Source organism: Acipenser ruthenus, chromosome 51 (assembly GCF_902713425.1).
Source record: "Acipenser ruthenus chromosome 51, fAciRut3.2 maternal haplotype, whole genome shotgun sequence".
Taxonomy (NCBI): domain Eukaryota; kingdom Metazoa; phylum Chordata; class Actinopteri; order Acipenseriformes; family Acipenseridae; genus Acipenser; species Acipenser ruthenus.
Window position 1 is genome coordinate 2893381 of NC_081239.1, and position 25605 is coordinate 2918985.

A 25605-nucleotide genomic window follows, 5' to 3' on the forward strand; every position below is an offset into this window, starting at 1 on the left:
AATGGCTGGATCACACCGATGCCAGCAGCCAGCATATGTGAAAGAGGCTGTAAGAAAGGATACTGCTCTTGCATGCTGAAGTCTCTGGTGTTGTACATCTGGTGCTCCTTCTTCACTGCAGTCTGCCTGGACTTCCAAACCTTCTTATTCAGCACCTGCAAGAGTCCCCTTCTCACATCACTTCTCATTTAGATTCCTCTTTTCACAGTACGTCTGTCATACTCTGCATGAACACGAGAACTACCTTGATTTTGCACCAATCTCCAGCAAGTTTATCATACACCGCGAGCCTCCTAGGGTTACATTGGGCTACAATCGGATAAACTTTCTTTTATGTGAATATTTAAACCCTCTATATCATATATCAATCTTTTTAACCCTTCAGGAACTCCGTACTGTATGTGCTGTAAGTTATACTGCAAGTTATTTTAACAGTGCTTTCTGTGCTCTTATCCATTCATATTATCAGTGCATGTACTACAGTCTAACTGAAAGAGGAAAACACTAAAGTATCACAATACAACAAAAGTAATAGAAATGAAGGTCTCTTCTGCACTCAAGTTGTTTTCTAATCTTCTTCATTAGGCACTGATACAATCCAACCAACTTAATATGAATCATGTTCACATCATCCTCTGCTTCCTATCACATTGCAATGTACCTGAATATCATGAGAGTCAATAGGGAGTCACAAGCTCCATCATGACCACACTAATCTGCTTAATCTCAATCATGCACTGAATCAGAGATGCACCTTGTGGGGTCTAGGGCATGTCAATGTAAACCCGACATTAGGGACAGGTCCTAGTGAAGTGTCCAGGCAATGGGCAGGGTGGTGTGAGGTACCCTCCCTCCCTCCTTCCTCACCTCGAGTTCAAAGAGGTGCAGGTTGTCCAGGGACAGAGCCAGGCCTCCTCGTGTTGTGCTGAATGCTACCCACTCCAGCACCACGTCATCCTCCTGAATCCTGTGTGTGATGCACTGCTCCAGCACTGAGAGCCACAGAGAGAGATGTGAGAACCACAGCAACAGGACACTAGCAGAGCCAGGACTGGGTACAATACAAGAGAGAGGACCTGTGTGTGATGCACTGCTCCAGCACGGAGAACTAAACCGTAGTAGTGATCACCTTCTCTGTAGCTTACTCATGTTACCCAACAGTAAATACTCTATAGTGTCTCTATAGTGCTTGTAGCTCAGTGTCGCAGGGTAACTGGCTACTGAGCTACAAGCCCCCAAAGTGGACGTCAAGCACGCAGGTGAAATGCATTCTAACGAAGGGGAGCACGCAGGTGAAATGCAGTCTAACAAAGGGGAGCACGCAGGTGAAATGCATTCTAACAAAGGGGAGCACGCAGGTGACATGCATTCTAACGAAGGGGAGCACGCAGGTGAAATGCATTCTAACAAAGGGGAGCACGCAGGTGAAATGCATTCTAACAAAGGGGAGCACGCAGGTGACATGCATTCTAACGAAGGGGAGCACGCAGGTGAAATGCATTCTAACAAAGGGGAGCACGCAGGTGACATGCATTCTAACGAAGAGGAGCACGCAGGTGACATGCATTCTAACGAAGAGGAGCACGCAGGTGAAATACATTCTAACGAAGAGGAGCACGCAGGTGAAATACATTCTAACGAAGGGGAGCACGCAGGTGAAATGCATTCTAACAAAGGGGAGCACGCAGGTGACATGCATTCTAACGAAGGGGAGCACGCAGGTGAAATGCATTCTACAAAGGGGAGCACGCAGGTGACATGCATTCTAACGAAGAGGAGCACGCAGGTGACATGCATTCTAACGAAGAGGAGCACGCAGGTGAAATACATTCTAACGAAGAGGAGCACGCAGGTGAAATGCATTCTAACGAAGAGGAGCACGCAGGTGAAATACATTCTAACGAAGGGGAGCACGCAGGTGAAATGCATTCTAACGAAGAGGAGCACGCAGGTGAAATACATTCTAACGAAGGGGAGCACGCAGGTGAAATGCATTCTAACGAAGAGGAGCACGCAGGTGAAATACATTCTAACGAAGGGGAGCACGCAGGTGAAATGCATTCTAACGAAGAGGAGCACGCAGGTGAAATACATTCTAACGAAGGGGAGCACGCAGGTGAAATACATTCTAACAAAGAGGAGCACGCAGGTGAAATGCATTCTAACGAAGGGGAGCACGCAGGTGAAATACATTCTAACAAAGGGGAGCACGCAGGTGAAATGCATTCTAACGAAGAGGAGCACGCAGGTGAAATACATTCTAACAAAGAGGAGCACGCAGGTGACATGCATTCTAACGAAGGGGAGCACGCAGGTGACATGCATTCTAACGAAGAGGAGCACGCAGGTGACATGCATTCTAACGAAGAGGAGCACGCAGGTGAAATGCATTCTAACGAAGGGGGGCACGCAGGTGAAATGCATTCTAATGCAGGAGCAATGCTTTCTAATGCAGGAGTGATTAAACCAGCTTACTATGTACAGGCAGCAGCCTTTGGGGGGTTTCTTAGTAACAGTAGATTAATTCATTAGTAGATTGTGATTCATTATTTTTTAGTTAGTCCTATAAAAGGTATCACCTCCCCTCTGTTTATTAACAGTAAAAAAATACCACTGCCAGTAATTTAACAGCGGAGCTGGAGAAAAGAGAAATGTTTATATTTTATTTTAACTTTGGAGAAAGGGCACTAGATCATTATATTTTTTGGTGCAGCTAAAATATGGTTTAAAAATGTACCCCCGTAATATACCGGCCGTGGCTAAGCGGTAAGTTACCCAGCTGTATAAATAGATTCACTTACTTTTATCCAGCAAATCGTCATCACACTTTATATCGAACACGGACAGCTCTTCGGAAAGCTGCTTGCTCGTGGGAACCGGCATCGCTTTGGGTTTAACTAAACAAAACAACAACCAAAAATGAAGTGCAGTAATTCAATTTGTATTCCAGAAATAAACGTATTTTAAAGCGAAGCAAATGTTTGCAGAAGAACAAAAACACAAATTCAACTCTTTTTTTTTTTCCTTAACGGTCTTGTTTTTTTAAATCTATATTTACTTAAATTAACATTAATAATTATTTATTTATATTTGAAATATTCTGTCTGACTCTTCTACTCCGTCCTGCCGCGAAAACAAAAATCTCCCGCCGTCTTCAAACAGTTTTACGGCAATCCCTTAGCAACCAACCAGGAGCAGGTTAGAGGAGGAGGCGGAATTAGATGCATAGCAACCGGGGCGTTACGCCAAAGGGTGGAAAAAATCTATGAAACTGGATCTCTGTGTTCCCCATGACGGCTCAAAATTATCAATAGTTTATACGGGATAGTGTCTTTGTGATGGAGACACAATGGCACCATTTCACAGACGTTATAAACCCTTCCATACCAACATAAAGCAGCGTTTGGAGTCGTAAACACCCAATGGCTTCATTGAAATGTGCAGCCGCTAAATAATTCCTACATGAGGACGCTGATGACTCGTTCTGTACAGAGCCGTATATAGAGAGAGAGTTCGGCTATGTTGTCACGAAACCGGTATTAGAGTGCTGTCTATAAATCTATGAGGAAACCTGTGATTAACCTTAAAAGACTTAAATGCGAGGTGGCTAGGGGTGGGGCTGAGCGCTAGTAAGTTTAGAACGGAAGGTAGGAAGGAATCACTTCCTTTACAGAGTTATTAAAGCATGGGATAGCCTAGCATGCCAATAAGCAGGATGTTGCAGTTAGATTGCATCCAGTGAAAAGAAAGCACCTAGGAGTGATGTGAAGAGACGAGCCTTGAGGGGCTCAGCAGCCTCTTCTCGTTCCCAAACCTTTTCATTTTTTGTTTGTATTTGCATTTAAACAAATATCCACGAGTCCTTTTCAACCTGGAGCTAATTTTGTATGGCGTGCAATCGCTGTGAGTTTGGATGCAACAACAATGCTGAATGACTGGGTGAAGCATTTGATCTCTGAGCAATGACTGACTGGTACACTATTCAGTGCAGTGCTGTCTAGACTGGTACACTATTCAGCGCAGGGCTGTCTAGACTGGTACACTATTCAGTGCAGGGCTGTCTAGACTGGTCCACTATTCAGTGCAGGGCTGTCTAGACTGGTACACTATTCAGTGCAGGGCTGTCTAGACTGGTACACTATTCAGCGCAGGGCTGTCTAGACTGGTACACTATTCAGCGCAGGGCTGTCTAGACTGGTACACTATTCAGCGCCGTGCTGTCTAGACTGGTACACTATTCAGCGCAGGGCTGTCTAGACTGGTACACTATTCAGTGCAGTGCTGTCTAGCCCTTTCACGCATAGAGGTCACTACAGTGGACAGCTATTTTTAAGTGATTATCTCCTATAGAAACTCTGTTTTGACATCACTAATGCATGGTATCCTCTTCAGTGGACGTCTACCGAAATTAAAACGCCTGCCATCTAGTGGCATTTGATAGGTACTACAGAAAACATAAAGGTGACAATGGCAGAGAAAAGTCCAGCAGCACCGAGCACCTCAGGGATTTCTGTAAAATCCTTTTACACAAAAAGAGCAGAGCAGGAAAAAAAATACTTTCAAAGAAAGCGTTTAGGGAATAATATGGTATATGTTTTGTTCAAATAGTCACTTTATTTTTTTCACAGTTTATGTTAAACCTTATGTCCACTTAAGTGGACATCATGCAATATTAAGATTCATATTGCACATTAGGCCTATGTTGTTCTATAGGCCTATGCTAAATATTTTTTGTCCTATAAGAGCTATATATTGCAGTGTGGTCCACAAATAGGCTCATTTGGATCATTTTATCTTCTCTCAACTGTTTTTTAATTGAAAATGAATTTTCTGAATTATTATTATTAGCAGCAGCTGTGTGGTAGTAGCAGCAGTTTTATTAGTAGTATTGTTATTTTCTTAGCCAGACATCATCTAGCTGCAGGGTAGTAGAGGAGATTCCATCACAATCACGTGACAGTGATAGTGATGATGGTGAATGGCAGTCAGACACGCAGAGACAGGAAGCAATGAGCCCACATAGCAGCAGTGAAACAGATGAGGATAGTGGTGATGATGCTGAAGTAGTTGAGGGAGTGGGGAATCACTGGCCAAACCTAACTGATGCCATGATGAGGCTTGTACATGGAAAATGAAGTACATCTGCATGCAGTGTCTTGAGTCATCGTGTCCTGGGTGCTTTGCCAACTTCCACACCCAGCGCTAAAATCAGCCAAATTCAATTCACTAAAGAGGGAAGAATGTTAACTTGGTGTGTATGTTACACATGCATGTTGTCCACTCAAGTGGACACATGTATAACTTCTTAAATTTTGTACTAAAAAAAAAACAATATATATTTTTTTTAATGTTTTTATGGCCCTGAAGACTAATAAAAAACATTTGAAAAAAATCTTGTTTAAGGTTACCATAATTCATGCATGAAAGGGCTAGACTGGTACACTGTAAGTTTGGAAGCAACAAATACGGTCCGTTCACTAACAATGCTGAATGACTGGGTGAAGCATTTGATCTCTATTTTACACAAGAAAACAATTTTCCTGAGCGATGACTGACTGGTACACTATTCAGCGCAGGGCTGTCTAGACTGGTACACTATTCAGCGCAGTGCTGTCTAGACTGGTACACTATTCAGCGCAGTGCTGTCTAGACTGGTACACTATTCAGCGCAGGGCTGTCTAGACTGGTACACTATTCAGCGCAGTGCTGTCTAGACTGGTACACTATTCAGTGTAGGGCTGTCTAGACTGGTACACTATTCAGCGCAGTGCTGTCTAGACTGGTACACTGTTCTGCGCAGTGCTGTCTAGACTGGTACACTATTCAGCGCAGTGCTGTCTAGACTGGTACACTATTCAGTGCAGTGCTGTCTAGACTGGTACACTATTCAGTGCAGGGCTGTCTAGACTGGTACACTATTCAGTGCAGTGCTGTCTAGACTGGTACACTATTCAGCGCAGGGCTGTCTAGACTGGTACACTATTCAGCGCAGTCCTGAGCCAGAAACCAATTGTTTAGGATAAAAATGAAAATGTCAAACCCAGACCTTCCGCATTGATAGTAAAGGGGATCATATTTATGCCACTGCACATGTGTAACAGATTGCTTATTGAAATCCTTTGTGACGATTTTCTATTCAGAGATACCAAGATATTTAGTGAGCAAGCAGTCTGAGTGAAGTTATCCAGCAACAAACTCCTCATCCACAGCTGTGCTGCTTTCCTGGGAAAGCCTCACATATTTTTAAAGCCTTGCATATTTTTAGAGGCGGTTATCTATTCAGAGATATCAGGGCATTTGGTAAAGGGTCTGAGGAAAAATGGGCAATATTTGGAAATACTCCAACAAAACCAATTCTCATGGCATTGTTTTTAACTGGTTGCATTGGTCCAACATAGCGCTCCTGCAAGCTGGGTTATGAGAAGCCAGGAATCAGGACCCAGTTTAATGGTTGAGTGTCTGATGACAAAAAACAGAACACAAGATGAAAGTTTTTTTGGTATTATTTTACCCTTTTTCTTTCATTTATCAGCTATGGAAAAGAAAACTATACACAGACTTACAAAACTCATTATCCAAAAATAATGTCTACAAGATGCATTAGTACAAAAATAACCACAACAGCAAAACAAAAACTAATACAAAAAGATCTGCATGCCAGTTGCTTCTTACATATCGTCCCTGCCCTGGCAGTTTCTCTGTATATTTCCAGTGCGGTGCAGGGAGTGCTGGGAGCAGAGCCAACTCTTAACCAGATACTCAAGGCAGGCTGAGTTTTTAGTGAGATCTGGTCTCTCTGGTTAGTCTCTCTCTCTGTGGCTGGTCTCTCTCTCTCTCTGGTTGGTCTCTCTCTCTCTCAGGGTGGTCTCTGACTGGTCTCTCTCTCCATCTCTCTGTCTCTGTGGCTGGTCTCTCTCTGTGGCTGGTCTCTGTCTGGCTGGTCTCTCTCACAGAGGCAGGTGCAGGGAGTACTGGGAGCACACCCACCTCTTGACGGGCTTGCCCATGCGTCCGATGACGGGCAGCTTGTGTGCGTACCCACGGGGGGGCTGTGCAGAGGGGTTGGGGGGGTGCAGCTGGGGGAAGCTGGTCTGGAAGCGCCGGCCCTGGCAGCGCCGGCCGGTCTGCCTGCCCGCTATGAGGAAGGAAAAGGGGGCCGCGGCAGGGGGCAGGGGGAAGCGGCTCTTCTGGAAGACCTCACGGGGGGGCCCTGCGGAGCGCTGAGCAGCCTTGGAGGGGGGGGGCTTGGATCTCTGGAGAGAGGAGGAGGACGAGCGCTGGAACCTGCAGGAACATAATCACAATGCAGGCCATGTAGAATCACGAGTGTCAGACTAATACAGACGGTACTGTATCACATTTCATTCACATTAGAAATGCAAACAGAGGGTGGGCCTCCGGTCGTCAATCAATCAATCAATCAAATCTTTATTTTATATAGCGCCTTTCATAGTGGGCCACCATCACAAAGCGCTTTACAAGATGCAGTAACAACAAGAAAATCCATAATACTTTAAATACAGAGAAATGCAGAATACATGATATACATGCTGCCACAGAGCCTCAGATGTGACACTCTCAGTAACTTGAGCTTAAAGCTGATCTAACAAATCATCTAAATCACATTAGATTTTTAACATGTTCATGTTGCCTGTGTGCATGAAGACAGGTCGGCAGCACTTCATCCCCCAGATTCAGATCCTCTCAATAACAGCTGGAGAATGGACTAACCAAGTTTGCTCAGGGCTGGATAAGCGCTTCTCTAGATGTCTGTGAAACTGTGAAGGGGTGAAACTGTGAAGGGATTCACCACTTGTATGGCTGCCTCCACAGCAGGGGGGTAAATAACAAGTAATTTTTACTCATTAGTGCAAAATCTAAATTTTAGAACAACTAAAATATTTTTTTTAATGTAAGCAATATTTTAGTCAAAGCACTTATCGTTCAAAAATTTTTTGTCAAAAGCGTTTGTCGTTCCTTTCAGTAAACTCTACCTCACGAGCATGCGGTCACTTCCCTGAACCAGTGTAGTCACTGCACAGTGACGCTCTCTCACCTGGAGGGGGCAGCAGAGCTGTTCTGCACTGCCGGCAGGCTGGGCTCGTTCTTGGGGCTGCTGTCCTGCCGGGGGCTGATGGTCATGCTGGCGGTGAGCTGGGGCATCTTCCTGGTAGTGTCGGGCCCCATCCCCTCTTTCTTGCTGTCGGGGGGCTGGTGGGGTGCTGCGCGGCTGGCTCTGGGTTCGATGCCCGGACCGGTGCTGAAGCGCACGGCTAGGCTGTCCCCGAAGAAGGCGTAGAGCTCGCGGTACATGACGGGCAGCGGCACGGGCACCGGCTCCTCCGCGGGCACGCCGGCCGCGCCCTGCAGCAGGTGGGAGGCGATGCCGAAGCCAGGCTCGGAGACCGGCTCCTGGGGAGGGCTGAGCCCAGGGAAGGACCTCTCCCTGACAGCCACACTGCCCTCTGCTGGCACACTCCGGGACTGCGCCTTCATCTTCAGCAGCTTCTCTACCGCCACCTGCAGGACACACCACTGAGTGCAGGCCCTCGAGAGCTTCCCTGACTGATGACCCCCCCCCCCCCCCTTAAATTTCAAAACACTCAATTGACAACTGGTATTTACAACTTTGCAAGGATTATATACTCCACCCTTAAAGGGGTTCATGTAGAATCTCTCTGAAGATACTAATATGCTCACAAGGGAAGCTGTATGTGGGAATTGTAAAGTGGAAAAGCGTAGAACAGCAATTGCCCAATCACCTCTTTCTATAAGAGGTACTTTATTCTGGAACTCACTTCCTTCAGAAATTAAGGTCTTAAGGGATTTTAAAATATTTTGTAATAAACTTAAGGCTTGGTTGAAACAGTCAATGATGCAATCATTCATTAATTCAGGATGTATCTGAATTTGAATTGTGTATATTGGATATTTATATTATATAAATTGTACTGTAACTTGATTATGTAAGCTGCTGATTGTTATGCACTTTTAATAGGTAATTCATGTCTTCAATGCTGTATGTATTGTTAATCAAACATTCAATAGGAGGTTATTGCTATAGTTTAGAGTAGAATATGGAGATTCTGAAATGTCTGCCCAGGGACTGTCAATGGAAATTACTGGCTAAATTGAAATTGAAAATGCAATGTGCAATGTGTCTTGTGTCATGCTATAATTGTATGTGTCCCTGATAAATAAATACAATAAAAAACAAACAAACAAACAGCCCAAGTGGGTATATTCTACAGTATACTGCCTTAGTACAGAATGGGTATATCCTGCGATGAATCCAACTTCAAAAAGGCTTTACTTTTTAAACCTCAGCAAAGCCTCCAGCCACTGAGTGAAGCTGACACTGACCTGTACTTTCAAAATAGATGCCTGTATACTTTGGCAATAATAATAATAATAATAATAATAATAATAATAATAAGACTTATAAAAGACCTACCAGGATGGCTCCGTAGACTTTGTGCCCGTCAGCTTTGACCTGAGCGTTGGAGACGGAGTCGTCATCGAGCACTGCCTGCAGGTTAGACCAGTACGCTGAGAGGTGAGGAAACAGAACCCGCTCCACTGCCTGCAGAGGAACACAGAGAGAGGTGAGGAAACAGAACCCGCTCCACTGCCTGCAGAGGAACACAGAGAGAGGTGAGGAAACAGAACCCGCTCCACTGCCTGCAGAGGAACACAGAGAGAAAGGTGAGGAAACAGAACCCGCTCCACTGCCTGCAGAGGAACACAGAGAGAGAGGTGAGGAAACAGAACCTGCTCCACTGCCTGCAGAGGAACACAGAGAGAGAGGTGAGGAAACAGAACCCGCTCCACTGCCTGCAGAGGAACACAGAGAGAGAGGTGAGGAAACAGAACCCGCTCCACTGCCTGCAGAGGAACACAGAGAGAGGTGAGGAAACAGAACCTGCTCCACTGCCTGCAGAGGAACACAGAGAGAGGTGAGGAAACAGAACCCGCTCCACTGCCTGCAGAGGAACACAGAGAGAGGTGAGGAAACAGAACCCGCTCTACTGCCTGCAGAGGAACACAGAGAGAGAGGTGAGGAAACAGAACCCGCTCCACTGCCTGCAGAGGAACACAGAGAGAGGTGAGGAAACAGAACCCGCTCCACTGCCTGCAGAGGAACACAGAGAGAGAGGTGAGGAAACAGAACCCGCTCCACTGCCTGCAGAGGAACACAGAGAGAGGTGAGGAAACAGAACCCGCTCCACTGCCTGCAGAGGAACACAGAGAGAGGTGAGGAAACAGAACCCGCTCCACTGCCTGCAGAGGAACACAGAGAGAGGTGAGGAAACAGAACCCGCTCCACTGCCTGCAGAGGAACACAGAGAGAGGTGAGGAAACAGAACCCGCTCCACTGCCTGCAGAGGAACACAGAGAGAGAGGTGAGGAAACAGAACCCGCTCCACTGCCTGCAGAGGAACACAGAGAGAGGTGAGGAAACAGAACCCGCTCCACTGCCTGCAGAGGAACACAGAGAGAGGTGAGGAAACAGAACCCGCTCCACTGCCTGCAGAGGAACACAGAGAGAGAGGTGAGGAAACAGAACCCGCTCCACTGCCTGCAGAGGAACACAGAGAGAGGTGAGGAAACAGAACCCGCTCCACTGTCTGCAGAGCATTTGGGTATAGTCCCATATTTTACACACTTTATTTTCATGCACTTTTCTTCAAATATTGAACCTAAAACAGACAAATGCAGTCTGGGATGACATGTTGTGCAATGCGCTGCGTTATGGATTTTGATGACGTCAGTGAGATGAGGTTAAGACCCTTGTTTGCTCCCAGTCTCCACCCTGTTACATGTGCACTGCTTTTAGGAGTTACTCTCAAGTTCCAAGGAGTATGTATTTGTTGTATTTCAACGGCCAGCTTGTAGCAGTGTAACATCACAACAGTGGCAAAAATAAACAACATAAATCCCCATGGTTAATGCCATGTGTTGTAAACAGAAAACACAATGGTTCACCGTGGGGAAGTCAGATAATCAATTGGGGAATAAAGACATGAACAGCTTGTGTTGTGCCCCTCTCTCTCAGTGTGTGAATGAAGGAGCACTCGGAACCACACAGTGCTCCCTCTCTCTCACAGTGTGTGAATGAAGGAGCACTCAGAACCACACAGTGCTCCCTCTCTCTCACAGTCTGTGAATGAAGGAGCACTCAGAACCACACAGTGCTCTCTCTCTCTCACAGTGTGTGAATGAAGGAGCACTCAGAACCACAGTGCTCTCTCTCTCTCACAGTCTGTGAATGAAGGAGCACTCAGAACCACAGTGCTCCCTCTCTCTCACAGTCTGTGAATGAAGGAGCACTCAGAACCACACAGTGCTCCCTCTCTCTCACAGTCTGTGAATGAAGGAGCACTCAGAACCACAGTGCTCCCTCTCTCTCACAGTCTGTGAATGAAGGAGCACTCAGAACCACAGTGCTCTCTCTCTCTCTCTCTCAGTCTGTGAATGAAGGAGCGTCCAGTACCTTCCAGCCCAGCGCGTGCAGCCCCACCACAGCACCGTAGTGAGAGCACAGTGGCCGCACCGGGTCTGACAGCACCTTCTGAAGTGAGAGCAGGATCTGGTGATACAGCCCCCCGACCAGGTCCCCGTGAGCCCTGGAATACACAGAGAGGGGGTTACAAACATCACACACCTCTCACTACGAAAGCAAACACAAAGCCATCGGGATCAGGAAACAGAACGCACATCCACATGGCCTACATCTACAGGTGTCTCCATGTATCCACAGATACAGACACTAATACCTGGGTGCTAAAATAAAAGCATGTCCTTACTAAGTTTGATCACAAATCTAAATACTGCGAGCAAGAATTTTTCACTAATTTCGCATTTATTAAAAATCTGGCACCATTACTACAGCAAGTTTAATTCCATTTTACCTATACTTTATATATAGGGGTCTACTTAAATCGCGGTAAATTTACGTATTTTTCACGGTATGTTGCGGAATAAAATTAGGATTTTGCGGACATTTCGCGGTGATGTTTAAACATTAATTAAATAAACCTAAGTAGACAATATTTCAGAACACTATAAAGCCTAAAAATAGTGGTACTTGCTTCCTTACTAAAACAGAGTGCTGTCATTTGTTAAAGGCAAGCATGCAGCATCCCCCAGCAGTTGACTTGCCCATACATTGAGACTGCACGTCTGCATCCACTGAATTGGTTGGAAGTTAAGGCAAAGCTTTGCCAAGTTATATAGATTTGGAAATCGATTAGAAACAGCCCCAAAACTCGGTTACACAAGGGCATCTGGCATACTTTAATAAAGTCAATGTATGCAGCACGTTCGTTGTCATGTTATTTGTCCCATCCAGTAATTTATTTTATTAGTACCGAGTCAAAACAAAGAAGACGTGGCTGTTCGGGTCGAAAATTCCAACTGTAAGCAGCAGGTTGAAGCGAGGTGGCTGTGCTGGATACTTTTAGTACTGATTTAACTTGCAGACAGGAATACGTCTGCACTGACTTTCCAGTTTGGTTTCTGAAAGCTGTTTATTTTACGTATTATTCAGCAGCCTCTGAAGTAGCCTTTTGTTTAATGTGTGATTCTGAAGCTAAATAGCGATCAATCGTATTTTCTCCAAATACACATTACGATATGGAAAACAATGACCTCAGTCTGCATGTAGTTGGGCAATATCTTAAAACGATCATCAGCCGAAATATACTTTGCTTTTTTGTCGTCCATTTGTACTATTTTACCTCCAATGATGAAAACTAGATTTTAGCGACCTGAATCAAAACAATGCAGCACCAACTTTGTCCCGCCCCCTCCTGCACAGTACAGGTCACATAAAAGCAGTACAGACGCACTGATAGGCTGAAAACTTTGTCATTTGAATAGTAAACAAGAACATTAACTGCTTTGGAGAATTTATTTTGTAAATGTTATTTGTGGACATTTTTTGTTTGTTTGTTTTTTGATTAAGTGCAATGCACACGGGACGGCGAAGGAATAAAAAAGGGCTATCTACAGAAGGAAGACACGTAGTTTGCGTCACTTGCGGTGTGCAGTAGTTCATTTAAACAAGTTTCCTTTTTTTCCCTCTCCGTACTTGTTTGTATGGCCCCTAAGAGGTGTATTTCGCGGTGACCCTTCAATTTCAGGATTTCCACGAAATCGCGATTTAGGTAGGTCACTATTTATATACCATAATACTTCAAATAACAGCTGGTCTCCAATACTCGCCGGGTCTCTAATAATAATATAAGAAAGTTTACAAACGAGAGGAGGTCATTCAGCCCATCTTGCTCGTTTGGTTGTTAGTAGCTTATTGATCCCAGAATCTCATCAAGCAGCTTCTTGAAGGATCCCAGGGTGTCGGCTTCAACAACACTGAATAAGCGCGGGGGCTTCTGGGAAATATGGTAAATAGACCCCGGGTGTCTTTTAAATGCCTGGTTATGAATAATAATATAATGAGCATCATACCGACTGTTCCAGTCAATACACACACATGGCTGTACAGCGAGCTCATCAATTTGTTTTTCAACAGCGATGAAGAGACCCTGAGGCTCAGGATGAATGATAAGAAAACTGAATTTAACTTATTTTAAGGTACATGTAATGCATTCAGTTTTTTTTGTGACGTTATGAGCGTGCTGAAAGTAAAATACAAACTTGATTTCTGATATTAACAGGGTTACCTTTTTGTGTATTTGTACATGTTTTTTTTTCTTTTGTGTTAACAGTACTTCGTGCATTGAGTCTTGCAATGAATATTCATATTTTGCTCCTTTTCCAGCGTTCTTATTTATTAATGTAGACGTTATAAAAACAAATTAGTCACTTTTGCTTTGATTTTGTGATAAAACTGGTACTTGTATGGTTTTTATTGTTAATCTTTAAACAGTTTGAAGTATTTTTGAGTGTGTTGTGGGCCAACAGTATGAACTAATTTTTCGTATTTACACAGTATTTCATGCGGTTGTTTTGCAATGAAGATTCGTTGCTGGTTCATTTCTCATCGATTTTCCATGCTTATCAATGTACACGTTCTGAGGGTGAACAATAAATATAATATGTGTTAATAAAGATGATGCTTTTAAAACCATGCTTGTTTTTTAATTCTGCTGCAAACCTACCTTAATACACGCTTGTGTTCCGATATTTACAGGGCTGTCTTTAGTGGATTTTACTGTTTTTATTATTATTACAATACAAACTGTTATTACCCACTGACACAACCTTTAATGACGTTGCTGGAATGTTGTAATTTACTTATGTCGTGTCTATAAGGTTGTGTGGAGGCAGCTTTTTCATGATTGCATCTGAAGTATTTGCAGAGTCTCAGATAGTTGCTGGTCTCCAATAGGCGCCGGGGCTACTGGCAAATATTGTAAATAAAGGCTGGGGCGTTTATTTAAGTTTTACGGCACACAAACATCTGCAATATTACGTTTCTACTTTACAGTATGGCTTCCTGTAGACTTTTGCGATATCATTTTGTAGTTTCTTTGATTAAATAATGTTGAATAACATCTAAACTATGTTTTTATATATATATATATATATATATATATATATATATATATATTATTTTTTTTTGTATGTCTCAATCTTAAAATGCTAGGTGATGCAAAGATTTATGTCACAGCTGTAAGGTTGTGATGTGCTTGCTTCCAGAAAATGCTGCTGAATAACTAACCTGACACGGCACACACCCCACTGTAGAAACACTACAGCTCGCCTCTATCACTGGCATGCATATCTCTACGTTTAGGAACAATTCTACACGTGTAGCACTTGGAGAAGGATTACACGTGTGGACTCTGAGCTATGTAACTCCCCCAGTCCTCACCAGAAGATGTGGCTGAGCAGCAATGCGGCATAGTCGCGCAGGGTCCAGTGGTCGTTGAGCGGGTTGATGGAGGCGGCGAGCGGCTCCAGGATGCAGTACATGACGCTGGACACCAGGCTCTTGATATAGGAGCCCAGGTACAGGAAGGGGTTCTGCACCAGGCTCTTCACCATGTGCAGCAAGCGGCTGAGCTGCTCAAGGTCGTGGCTCACGGACTTCACCTGGGAGCAAACACAAGCACACGAACAACACTGGGGTTTCGCTTGTGCAACCGGCAGGGGATTCCTTAGAGGACACATTCCACAGGCAGGGGATCAAAAGTTCTAGAGATGTCAAAATGTGGTTGATGGGACCCCCCCCTTAACGTTAACCAGCCTTTTACTCAAAATCCGGTTGTGCTGCAGACCTGTGGGAGCTGTCAATTTATTAGAAATCGCACGGCAAATTCAAAATGACTTTCTCACTGATGATGTGTTATTCATTTACTCGTGTCGATTCAAATGAAATGTTTGTTACCTGAAGATTATTCAGGTGTCTTCTGACCCATTGACCCTGTCAGTCTAAAAATTTAAATTTGAACTTGTTTGCCTGAAACAACCCTAAGTAGCAAGTTTGGTATAAATCGTAGAAGGTCAGGTTCGAAATCCAACTTTTTGGGGTGATTTATCATGGAATGATAGAGTCATGTATAGATTCTGTTCTAGGAACGAATATGAACAGAGGCAATTTACTAATGTCTGCTTTAGGTTACAGTCTTTTAATAAAATATATTTAAGTTCAATTCAGTTTTAAAGTTCTGTCTTTGTATTGTTTTCCATTCTTAATTAGCTGCTGTTTGTTACTTTATTAATTTAAATGTGTTTTCTCAGACTCACCCCACTGACAACGTGCACAAAGTAAGGGAGCAGAGCTGCGATTTTGGAGTTTGTCTGAAGATCCTGTAATGCAACCTAAAGAAACAGGCAGGAAATTCATGTTACAGTTACAGTTAATGTCAGCTCAGCTCCAGTCTCAGGATTGCACCCCTCTTAAGACGCACTGCACAGCTCTGTCCAGCTCTACCCAGCTCATGATAGTGGCGAGGTTGTCTCTCTATATCCAGCTCATGATAGTGCTGAGGTCTCTATACCCAGCTCATGACAGTGGTGAGGTCTCTATACCCAGCTCATGATAGTGGTGAGGTTGTCTCTCTATACCCAGCTCATGATAGTGCTGAGGTCTCTATACCCAGCTAATGACAGTGGTGAGGTCTCTATACCCAGCTTATGATAGTGGTGAGGTTGTCTCTCTATACTCAGCTCATGATAGCGGTGAGGTTGTCTCTCTATACCCAGCTCGTGATAGTGGTGAGGTCTCTATACCCAGCTCATGATAGTGGTGAGGTCTCTATACCCAGCTCGTGATAGCGGTGAAGTTATAAGAACATAAGAAAGTTTACAAACGAGAGGAGGCCATTCAGCCCATCTTGCTCGTTTGGTTGTTAGTAGCTTATTGATCCCAGAATCTCATCAAGCAGCTTCTTGAAGGATCCCAGGGTGTCTGCTTCAACAACATTACTGGGGAGATGGTTCCAGACCCTCACAATTCTCTGTGTAAAAAAGTGCCTCCTATTTTCTGTTCTGAATGCCCCTTTACCTAATCTCCGTTTGTGACCCCTGGTCCTTGTTTCTTTTTTCAGGACCCCTGGGTTGACATTGTCTATACCTTTTAGGATTCTGAATGCTTGAATCAGATCACCGCGTAGTCTTCTTTGTTCAAGACTGAATAGATTCAATTCTTTATGTCTCTATACACAGTACTGTGGTTTCCTACCTTCATGAGCTGCTGGTCTTCTCCCAGTATGGCCCTGGTGACCTGCTGGTAATACTTGAGGAGGTCGTCCGTCAGAGACTGCACTGCCGTGGGCACTGGACACACACCAGGGGGAAAGACACCGGGTTAGTACCTCAGCAAGCACTCTCAAACACACAACCTGGGCTGAGCAAGGTGCTTAACAAGTTGCCACCTGTGACACACAAAGACAAATCGGACAAACAGCCTCTACATACCAGAGATGCTGACACATTTAATAACTGAAGTCATGCAAGTGTGATCTGAGAACATGGTCTCTCCGGCTACACAGTTACACAAGGATTATTTGTATCACCTGCGCCTTGGGGTTCCACGTTCCCTTTCCCATCCAAATAGGAAACTTGAACTGCAAGAAAGAAAATATCACAGGCAAGTCTCAATACACACAACCAAGAACTAGGAGACAGACAGAGTCCAGGCCCTGACACTGACACGGGATATCCTGCACAGCCATACTGATAGATAGATATATATATATATATATATATATCTATATATATATATATAAATTAATATCCATAGCGCAGAAACAGTAATAGATAATGACTAAGAACACAAATCATGGGATAATAAACAAGGAAACAATGCAATTTTATACACATTCAGAGGGTATAAATAATGTAATACATACATCTCTGTCTGGATAGTACAGACAGACAGATAGGTGAACAGCAAGAGAGAGATACCATACCTAAGGCTGTTTTTTTCACTGTTATCATGATTTCCGTGAAATGTACCCATTGCCGTGTAATATGTAGTTTCCTGTGAAAATTCCCGTTGTAAATATACATATTTGTAACACTTACATATAAATACAGCTAACGTTTGCCTGATTGACGCACTGCCTGTTACCCTGCATTTAGGAACCTGGCAGCCGGTTTAGTTTGCTTCCGGTAAATGATTGAACACACACTGCATAGAGCTGCACGATTTCTTCAAATGTCTTCAATGAAACATGTCCCCAGCTGCATCAAAGACCGGAAATCTTTCTTGCTAAAGATCGCTCTGTCCAATACATGAAGGGGACATTTCACATCTGTCTATTTTAACGTTTACTTATGTTTTTATTTAGTTTGATAAGTCACTGATGGTGAAAACAGAATGTTTTTAAAAAGGTGGACATAAATTATTATTATTATTATTATTATTATTATTATTATTTATTTCTTAGCAGACGCCCTTATCCAGGGCGACTTACAATCGTAAGCAAATACATTTCAAGTGTTACAGTACAAGTAATAATACAATAAGAGCAAGCAATAAGAGTACAAGTAATAATACAATAAAAAACGAAATAGTCTTTAATACAATTTAGCATTTAGCCTACTGTTCTTCAGGTAAGCATTTAAATCTTTAGGAACATTTATTGTACCATAACTCTGGAGAAAACTATACATTTTTAATGTGACAAGGACATTTTTTCTGCTTTAATACATATTGGGCTCTATGTATCGTTGATTTCTCTTTCGTATCTTGACTTTTTGTAGGTTTTTGTGACTTCGTAGACTTACCCGCGATGTATTAAAGTCATTTTCACTCCTGTATCTTAGTTTCATCCCTGCTGCGGTAGTTTATTTACGACTGTTCGTTACAAACGTTACAAATGTACGAATCTCATTATAATACCAAAGTTTCGCGCTTATCCCTGATGTATTATCATTTTTTCCTGACTTACGACTTCAGTTTGTGCCTGTTATTTTACACATGCCTCTCACTGGTGTAGATTCAAGTAGCTGTTCATATGTCAAACTTTCTGTTTAAATGTTTCTGGGCTTTTAGTTACTTTAAAATAATGCACCTTAAAATATAAAAGAAACCACAAAAAAAAAATAATAATAATAATAAATTTGATATAATATATATATATATATATATATATATATATATATATATATATATATATATATATGAGAACATAAGAACATAAGAAAGTTTACAAACGAGAGGAGGCCATTCAGCCCATCTTGCTCGTTTGGTTGTTAGTAGCTTATTGATCCCAGAATCTCATCAAGCAGCTTCTTGAAGGATCCCAGGGTGTCAGCTTCAACAACATTACTGGGGAGATGGTTCCAGACCCTCACAATTCTCTGTGTAAAAAAGTGCCTCCTATTTTCTGTTCTGAATGCCCCTTTATCTAATCTCCACTATATTAATAGTCTATATTAAATAACAGTGGCAATAAATACATTTTGTTTTGGTTTCTTTTATATGTTAAGGTGTTTTTTAATGAAGGGAAGCATGGAAACAAATAATTGCAGAGTTCTTTAATAAAACACAAACTCAAATCTTTTCTTATCAGTAATTAATTATGTAGTGCACAGACAACTGAAATATGACGAATAGTATTTACTTGCGTGGCCTACTGTATGTACTGTACTTTTTTCCTTCACACAACTAAAATATACACAGACTCAAACAAATGTTTTCTGAGATATTCTTAAATTAAAGCACTGAAAGCATAGGGAAGCATGGTTAGGGTACAGACGAGTACAAACATAAGAATTACTGTGCAAATCTACCATGGTAAACTTCCATGGTAAATTAGTTTCAGTTCAGCGTCATGGTTTTTTTTCTCTGTGCTCAGGCTCTGCGTGTGTTTAACGCATCACATTCAGTTTGTCCTGTTTGTTTTCGCTGTGTCCAGGGTCTGCGCTGTGTTTAACGCATCACATTCAGTTTGTCCTGTTTGTTTTCTCTGTGCTCAGGGTCTGCGTGTGTTTAACGCATCACATTCAGTTTGTTCTGTTTGTTTTCTCTGTGCTCAGGGTCTGCGCTGTGTTTAACGCATCACATTCAGTTTGTTCTGTTTGTTTTCTCTGTGCTCGGGGTCTGCGCTGTGTTTAACGCATCACATTCAGTTTGTCCTGTTTGTTTTCTCTGTGCTCAGGGTCTGCGCTGTGTTTAACACATCACATTCAGTTTGTCCTGTTTGTTTTCGCTGTGCTCAGGCTCTGCGTGTGTTTAACGCATCACATTCAGTTTGTCCTGTTTGTTTTCTCTGTGCTCAGGGTCTGCGTGTGTTTAACTCATCACATTCAGTTTGTCCTGTTTGTTTTCGCTGTGCTCAGGGTCTGCACTGTGTTTAACGCATCACATTCAGTTTGTCCTGTTTGTTTTCTCTGTGCTCAGGGTCTGCGTGTGTTTAACTCATCACATTCAGTTTGTCCTGTTTGTTTTCGCTGTGCTCAGGGTCTGCGCTGTGTTTAACGCATCACATTCAGTTTGTCCTGTTTGTTTTCTCTGTGCTCAGGGTCTGCGTGTGTTTAACGCGTCACATTCAGTTTGTCCTGTTTGTTTTCTCTGTGCTCAGGCTCTGCGTGTGTTTAACGCATCACATTCAGTTTGTCCTGTTTGTTTTCGCTGTGCTCAGGGTCTGCGCTGTGTTTAACTCATCACATTCAGTTTGTCCTGTTTGTTTTCTCTGTGCTCAGGGTCAGCGCTGTGTTTAACGCATCACATTCAGTTTGTCCTGTTTGTTTTCGCTGTGCTCAGGGTCTGCGTGTGTTTAACTCATCACATTCAGTTTGTCCTGTTTGTTTTCGCTGTGCTCAGGGTCTGCACTGTGTTTAACGCATCACATTCAGTTTGTCCTGTTTGTTTTCTCTGTGCTCAGGGTCTGCGTGTGTTTAACGCATCACATTCAGTTTGTTCTGTTTGTTTTCTCTGTGCTCAGGGTCTGCGCTGTGTTTAACGCATCACATTCAGTTTGTCCTGTTTGTTTTCTCTGTGCTCAGGGTCTGCGTGTGTTTAACGCATCACATTCAGTTTGTCCTGTTTGTTTTCTCTGTGCTCGGGGTCTGCGCTGTGTTTAACGCATCACATTCAGTTTGTCCTGTTTGTTTTCTCTGTGCTCAGGGTCTGCGCTGTGTTTAACACATCACATTCAGTTTGTCCTGTTTGTTTTCGCTGTGCTCAGGCTCTGCGTGTGTTTAACGCATCACATTCAGTTTGTCCTGTTTGTTTTCTCTGTGCTCAGGGTCTGCGTGTGTTTAACGCATCACATTCAGTTTGTCCTGTTTGTTTTCGCTGTGCTCAGGGTCTGCGTGTGTTTAACTCATCACATTCAGTTTGTCCTGTTTGTTTTCGCTGTGCTCAGGGTCTGCGTGTGTTTAACGCATCACATTCAGTTTGTCCTGTTTGTTTTCGCTGTGTCAGGGTCTGCGTGTGTTTAACGCATCACATTCAGTTTGTCCTGTTTGTTTTCTCTGTGCTCAGGGTCTGCGTGTGTTTAACTCATCACATTCAGTTTGTCCTGTTTGTTTTCTCTGTGCTCAGGGTCTGCGTGTGTTTAACGCGTCACATTCAGTTTGTCCTGTTTGTTTTCTCTGTGCTCAGGCTCTGCGTGTGTTTAACGCATCACATTCAGTTTGTCCTGTTTGTTTTCGCTGTGCTCAGGGTCTGCGCTGTGTTTAACTCATCACATTCAGTTTGTCCTGTTTGTTTTCTCTGTGCTCAGGGTCAGCGCTGTGTTTAACGCATCACATTCAGTTTGTCCTGTTTGTTTTCGCTGTGCTCAGGGTCTGCGTGTGTTTAACTCATCACATTCAGTTTGTCCTGTTTGTTTTCGCTGTGCTCAGGGTCTGCACTGTGTTTAACGCATCACATTCAGTTTGTCCTGTTTGTTTTCTCTGTGCTCAGGGTCTGCGTGTGTTTAACTCATCACATTCAGTTTGTCCTGTTTGTTTTCGCTGTGCTCAGGGTCTGCGCTGTGTTTAACGCATCACATTCAGTTTGTCCTGTTTGTTTTCTCTGTGCTCAGGGTCTGCGTGTGTTTAACGCGTCACATTCAGTTTGTCCTGTTTGTTTTCTCTGTGCTCAGGCTCTGCGTGTGTTTAACGCATCACATTCAGTTTGTCCTGTTTGTTTTCGCTGTGCTCAGGGTCTGCGCTGTGTTTAACTCATCACATTCAGTTTGTCCTGTTTGTTTTCTCTGTGCTCAGGGTCAGCGCTGTGTTTAACGCATCACATTCAGTTTGTCCTGTTTGTTTTCGCTGTGCTCAGGGTCTGCGTGTGTTTAACGCATCACATTCAGTTTGTCCTGTTTGTTTCCGCTGTGCTCGGGGTCTGCGCTGTGTTTAACTCATCACATTCAGTTTGTCCTGTTTGTTTTCGCTGTGCTCAGGGTCTGCGTGTGTTTAACGCATCACATTCAGTTTGTCCTGTTTGTTTTCTCTGTGCTCAGGGTCTGCGCTGTGTTTAACACATCACATTCAGTTTGTCCTGTTTGTTTTCTCTGTGCTCAGGGTCTGCGCTGTGTTTAACACATCACATTCAGTTTGTCCTGTTTGTTTTCGCTGTGTCAGGGTCTGCGTGTGTTTAACGCATCACATTCAGTTTGTCCTGTTTGTTTTCTCTGTGCTCAGGGTCTGCGTGTGTTTAACTCATCACATTCAGTTTGTCCTGTTTGTTTTCTCTGTGCTCAGGGTCTGCGTGTGTTTAACGCGTCACATTCAGTTTGTCCTGTTTGTTTTCTCTGTGCTCAGGCTCTGCGTGTGTTTAACGCATCACATTCAGTTTGTCCTGTTTGTTTTCGCTGTGCTCAGGGTCTGCGCTGTGTTTAACTCATCACATTCAGTTTGTCCTGTTTGTTTTCTCTGTGCTCAGGGTCAGCGCTGTGTTTAACGCATCACATTCAGTTTGTCCTGTTTGTTTTCGCTGTGCTCAGGGTCTGCGTGTGTTTAACTCATCACATTCAGTTTGTCCTGTTTGTTTTCGCTGTGCTCAGGGTCTGCACTGTGTTTAACGCATCACATTCAGTTTGTCCTGTTTGTTTTCTCTGTGCTCAGGGTCTGCGTGTGTTTAACTCATCACATTCAGTTTGTCCTGTTTGTTTTCGCTGTGCTCAGGGTCTGCGCTGTGTTTAACGCATCACATTCAGTTTGTCCTGTTTGTTTTCTCTGTGCTCAGGGTCTGCGTGTGTTTAACGCGTCACATTCAGTTTGTCCTGTTTGTTTTCTCTGTGCTCAGGCTCTGCGTGTGTTTAACGCATCACATTCAGTTTGTCCTGTTTGTTTTCGCTGTGCTCAGGGTCTGCGCTGTGTTTAACTCATCACATTCAGTTTGTCCTGCTTGTTTTCTCTGTGCTCAGGGTCAGCGCTGTGTTTAACGCATCACATTCAGTTTGTCCTGTTTGTTTTCGCTGTGCTCAGGGTCTGCGTGTGTTTAACTCATCACATTCAGTTTGTCCTGTTTGTTTTCGCTGTGCTCAGGGTCTGCACTGTGTTTAACGCATCACATTCAGTTTGTCCTGTTTGTTTTCTCTGTGCTCAGGGTCTGCGTGTGTTTAACTCATCACATTCAGTTTGTCCTGTTTGTTTTCGCTGTGCTCAGGGTCTGCGCTGTGTTTAACGCATCACATTCAGTTTGTCCTGTTTGTTTTCTCTGTGCTCAGGGTCTGCGTGTGTTTAACGCGTCACATTCAGTTTGTCCTGTTTGTTTTCTCTGTGCTCAGGCTCTGCGTGTGTTTAACGCATCACATTCAGTTTGTCCTGTTTGTTTTCGCTGTGCTCAGGGTCTGCGCTGTGTTTAACTCATCACATTCAGTTTGTCCTGTTTGTTTTCTCTGTGCTCAGGGTCAGCGCTGTGTTTAACGCATCACATTCAGTTTGTCCTGTTTGTTTTCGCTGTGCTCAGGGTCTGCGTGTGTTTAACTCATCACATTCAGTTTGTCCTGTTTGTTTTCGCTGTGCTCAGGGTCTGCACTGTGTTTAACGCATCACATTCAGTTTGTCCTGTTTGTTTTCGCTGTGCTCAGGGTCTGCGCTGTGTTTAACGCATCACATTCAGTTTGTCCTGTTTGTTTTCTCTGTGCTCAGGGTCTGCGTGTGTTTAACGCGTCACATTCAGTTTGTCCTGTTTGTTTTCTCTGTGCTCAGGGTCAGCGCTGTGTTTAACGCATCACATTCAGTTTGTCCTGTTTGTTTTCGCTGTGCTCAGGGTCTGCGTGTGTTTAACTCATCACATTCAGTTTGTCCTGTTTGTTTTCGCTGTGCTCAGGGTCTGCACTGTGTTTAACGCATCACATTCAGTTTGTCCTGTTTGTTTTCGCTGTGCTCAGGGTCTGCGCTGTGTTTAATGCATCACATTCAGTTTGTCCTGTTTGTTTTCTCTGTGCTCAGGGTCTGCGTGTGTTTAACGCGTCACATTCAGTTTGTCCTGTTTGTTTTCTCTGTGCTCAGGCTCTGCGTGTGTTTAACGCATCACATTCAGTTTGTCCTGTTTGTTTTCGCTGTGCTCAGGGTCTGCGCTGTGTTTAACTCATCACATTCAGTTTGTCCTGTTTGTTTTCTCTGTGCTCAGGGTCTGCGCTGTGTTTAACACATCACATTCAGTTTGTCCTGTTTGTTTTCGCTGTGCTCAGGGTCTGCGCTGTGTTTAACACATCACATTCAGTTTGTCCTGTTTGTTTTCTCTGTGCTCAGGGTCTGCGCTGTGTTTAACACATCACATTCAGTTTGTCCTGTTTGTTTTCGCTGTGCTCAGGGTCAGCGCTGTGTTTAACGCATCACATTCAGTTTGTCCTGTTTGTTTTCTCTGTGCTCAGGCTCTGCGTGTGTTTAACGCGTCACATTCAGTTTGTCCTGTTTGTTTTCTCTGTGCTCAGGGTCAGCGCTGTGTTTAACGCATCACATTCAGTTTGTCCTGTTTGTTTTCGCTGTGCTCAGGGTCTGCGTGTGTTTAACTCATCACATTCAGTTTGTCCTGTTTGTTTTCGCTGTGCTCAGGGTCTGCACTGTGTTTAACGCATCACATTCAGTTTGTCCTGTTTGTTTTCGCTGTGCTCAGGGTCTGCGCTGTGTTTAACGCATCACATTCAGTTTGTCCTGTTTGTTTTCTCTGTGCTCAGGGTCTGCGTGTGTTTAACGCGTCACATTCAGTTTGTCCTGTTTGTTTTCTCTGTGCTCAGGCTCTGCGTGTGTTTAACGCATCACATTCAGTTTGTCCTGTTTGTTTTCGCTGTGCTCAGGGTCTGCGCTGTGTTTAACTCATCACATTCAGTTTGTCCTGTTTGTTTTCTCTGTGCTCAGGGTCAGCGCTGTGTTTAACTCATCACATTCAGTTTGTCCTGTTTGTTTTCGCTGTGCTCAGGGTCTGCGTGTGTTTAACGCATCACATTCAGTTTGTCCTGTTTGTTTTCTCTGTGCTCAGGGTCTGCGCTGTGTTTAACACATCACATTCAGTTTGTCCTGTTTGTTTTCTCTGTGCTCAGGGTCTGCGCTGTGTTTAACACATCACATTCAGTTTGTCCTGTTTGTTTTCGCTGTGCTCAGGGTCTGCGCTGTGTTTAACACATCACATTCAGTTTGTCCTGTTTGTTTTCTCTGTGCTCAGGGTCTGCGCTGTGTTTAACACATCACATTCAGTTTGTCCTGTTTGTTTTCTCTGTGCTCAGGCTCTGCGTGTGTTTAACGCATCACATTCAGTTTGTCCTGTTTGTTTTCGCTGTGCTCAGGCTCTGCGTGTGTTTAACGCATCACATTCAGTTTGTCCTGTTTGTTTTCTCTGTGCTCAGGCTCTGCGTGTGTTTAACGCATCACATTCAGTTTGTCCTGTTTGTTTTCGCTGTGCTCAGGCTCTGCGTGTGTTTAACGCATCACATTCAGTTTGTCCTGTTTGTTTTCTCTGTGCTCAGGGTCTGCGTGTGTTTAACGCATCACATTCAGTTTGTCCTGTTTGTTTTCGCTGTGCTCAGGGTCTGCGCTGTGTTTAACGCATCACATTCAGTTTGTCCTGTTTGTTTTCTCTGTGCTCAGGGTCTGCGCTGTGTTTAACGCATCACATTCAGTTTGTCCTGTTTGTTTTCTCTCTGCTCAGGGTCTGCGCTGTGTTTAACGCATCACATTCAGTTTGTCCTGTTTGTTTTCGCTGTGCTCAGGCTCTGCGTGTGTTTATCGCATCACATTCAGTTTGTCCTG

At 43.7% G+C, this 25605-nt stretch overlaps 2 protein-coding genes across 4 annotated transcripts in view; both read right to left on the reverse strand.

Moving 5' to 3' along the window:
* LOC117398576 (DNA polymerase alpha subunit B) overlaps positions 1 to 3543 on the reverse strand; it is a 34266-nt gene extending 30723 nt beyond the window's left edge. The window contains exons 1-4 of one of the 2 annotated variants that reach the window (XM_059015931.1): positions 3388 to 3543; positions 2802 to 2897; positions 868 to 992; positions 64 to 155 (exon numbers count right to left, since the gene is read on the reverse strand). In XM_059015931.1, coding sequence (XP_058871914.1) covers positions 64 to 155; positions 868 to 992; positions 2802 to 2883 — 299 coding nt within the window. In that variant the 5' untranslated portion in view covers positions 2884 to 2897; positions 3388 to 3543. Of the gene's footprint in view, positions 1 to 63; positions 156 to 867; positions 993 to 2801; positions 3252 to 3387 lie in introns of those variants that run through there. The other variant, XM_059015932.1, reaches the window with a different exon arrangement.
* A 2942-nt stretch (positions 3544 to 6485) lies between these two features.
* The window catches only part of LOC117398500 (TAF6-like RNA polymerase II p300/CBP-associated factor-associated factor 65 kDa subunit 6L), a 31497-nt gene continuing 12377 nt past the window's right edge, over positions 6486 to 25605 (reverse strand). For both annotated transcript variants that reach the window (XM_059015944.1, XM_059015945.1), the window contains 8 exons: positions 16986 to 17036; positions 16652 to 16746; positions 15715 to 15789; positions 14840 to 15060; positions 11495 to 11627; positions 9455 to 9583; positions 8057 to 8520; positions 6486 to 7284 (listed from right to left, as the gene is read on the reverse strand). In XM_059015944.1, the coding sequence (XP_058871927.1) occupies positions 6948 to 7284; positions 8057 to 8520; positions 9455 to 9583; positions 11495 to 11627; positions 14840 to 15060; positions 15715 to 15789; positions 16652 to 16746; positions 16986 to 17036 (1505 nt within the window). In that variant the 3' untranslated portion in view covers positions 6486 to 6947. The remainder of the gene's footprint in view (positions 7285 to 8056; positions 8521 to 9454; positions 9584 to 11494; positions 11628 to 14839; positions 15061 to 15714; positions 15790 to 16651; positions 16747 to 16985; positions 17037 to 25605) is intronic.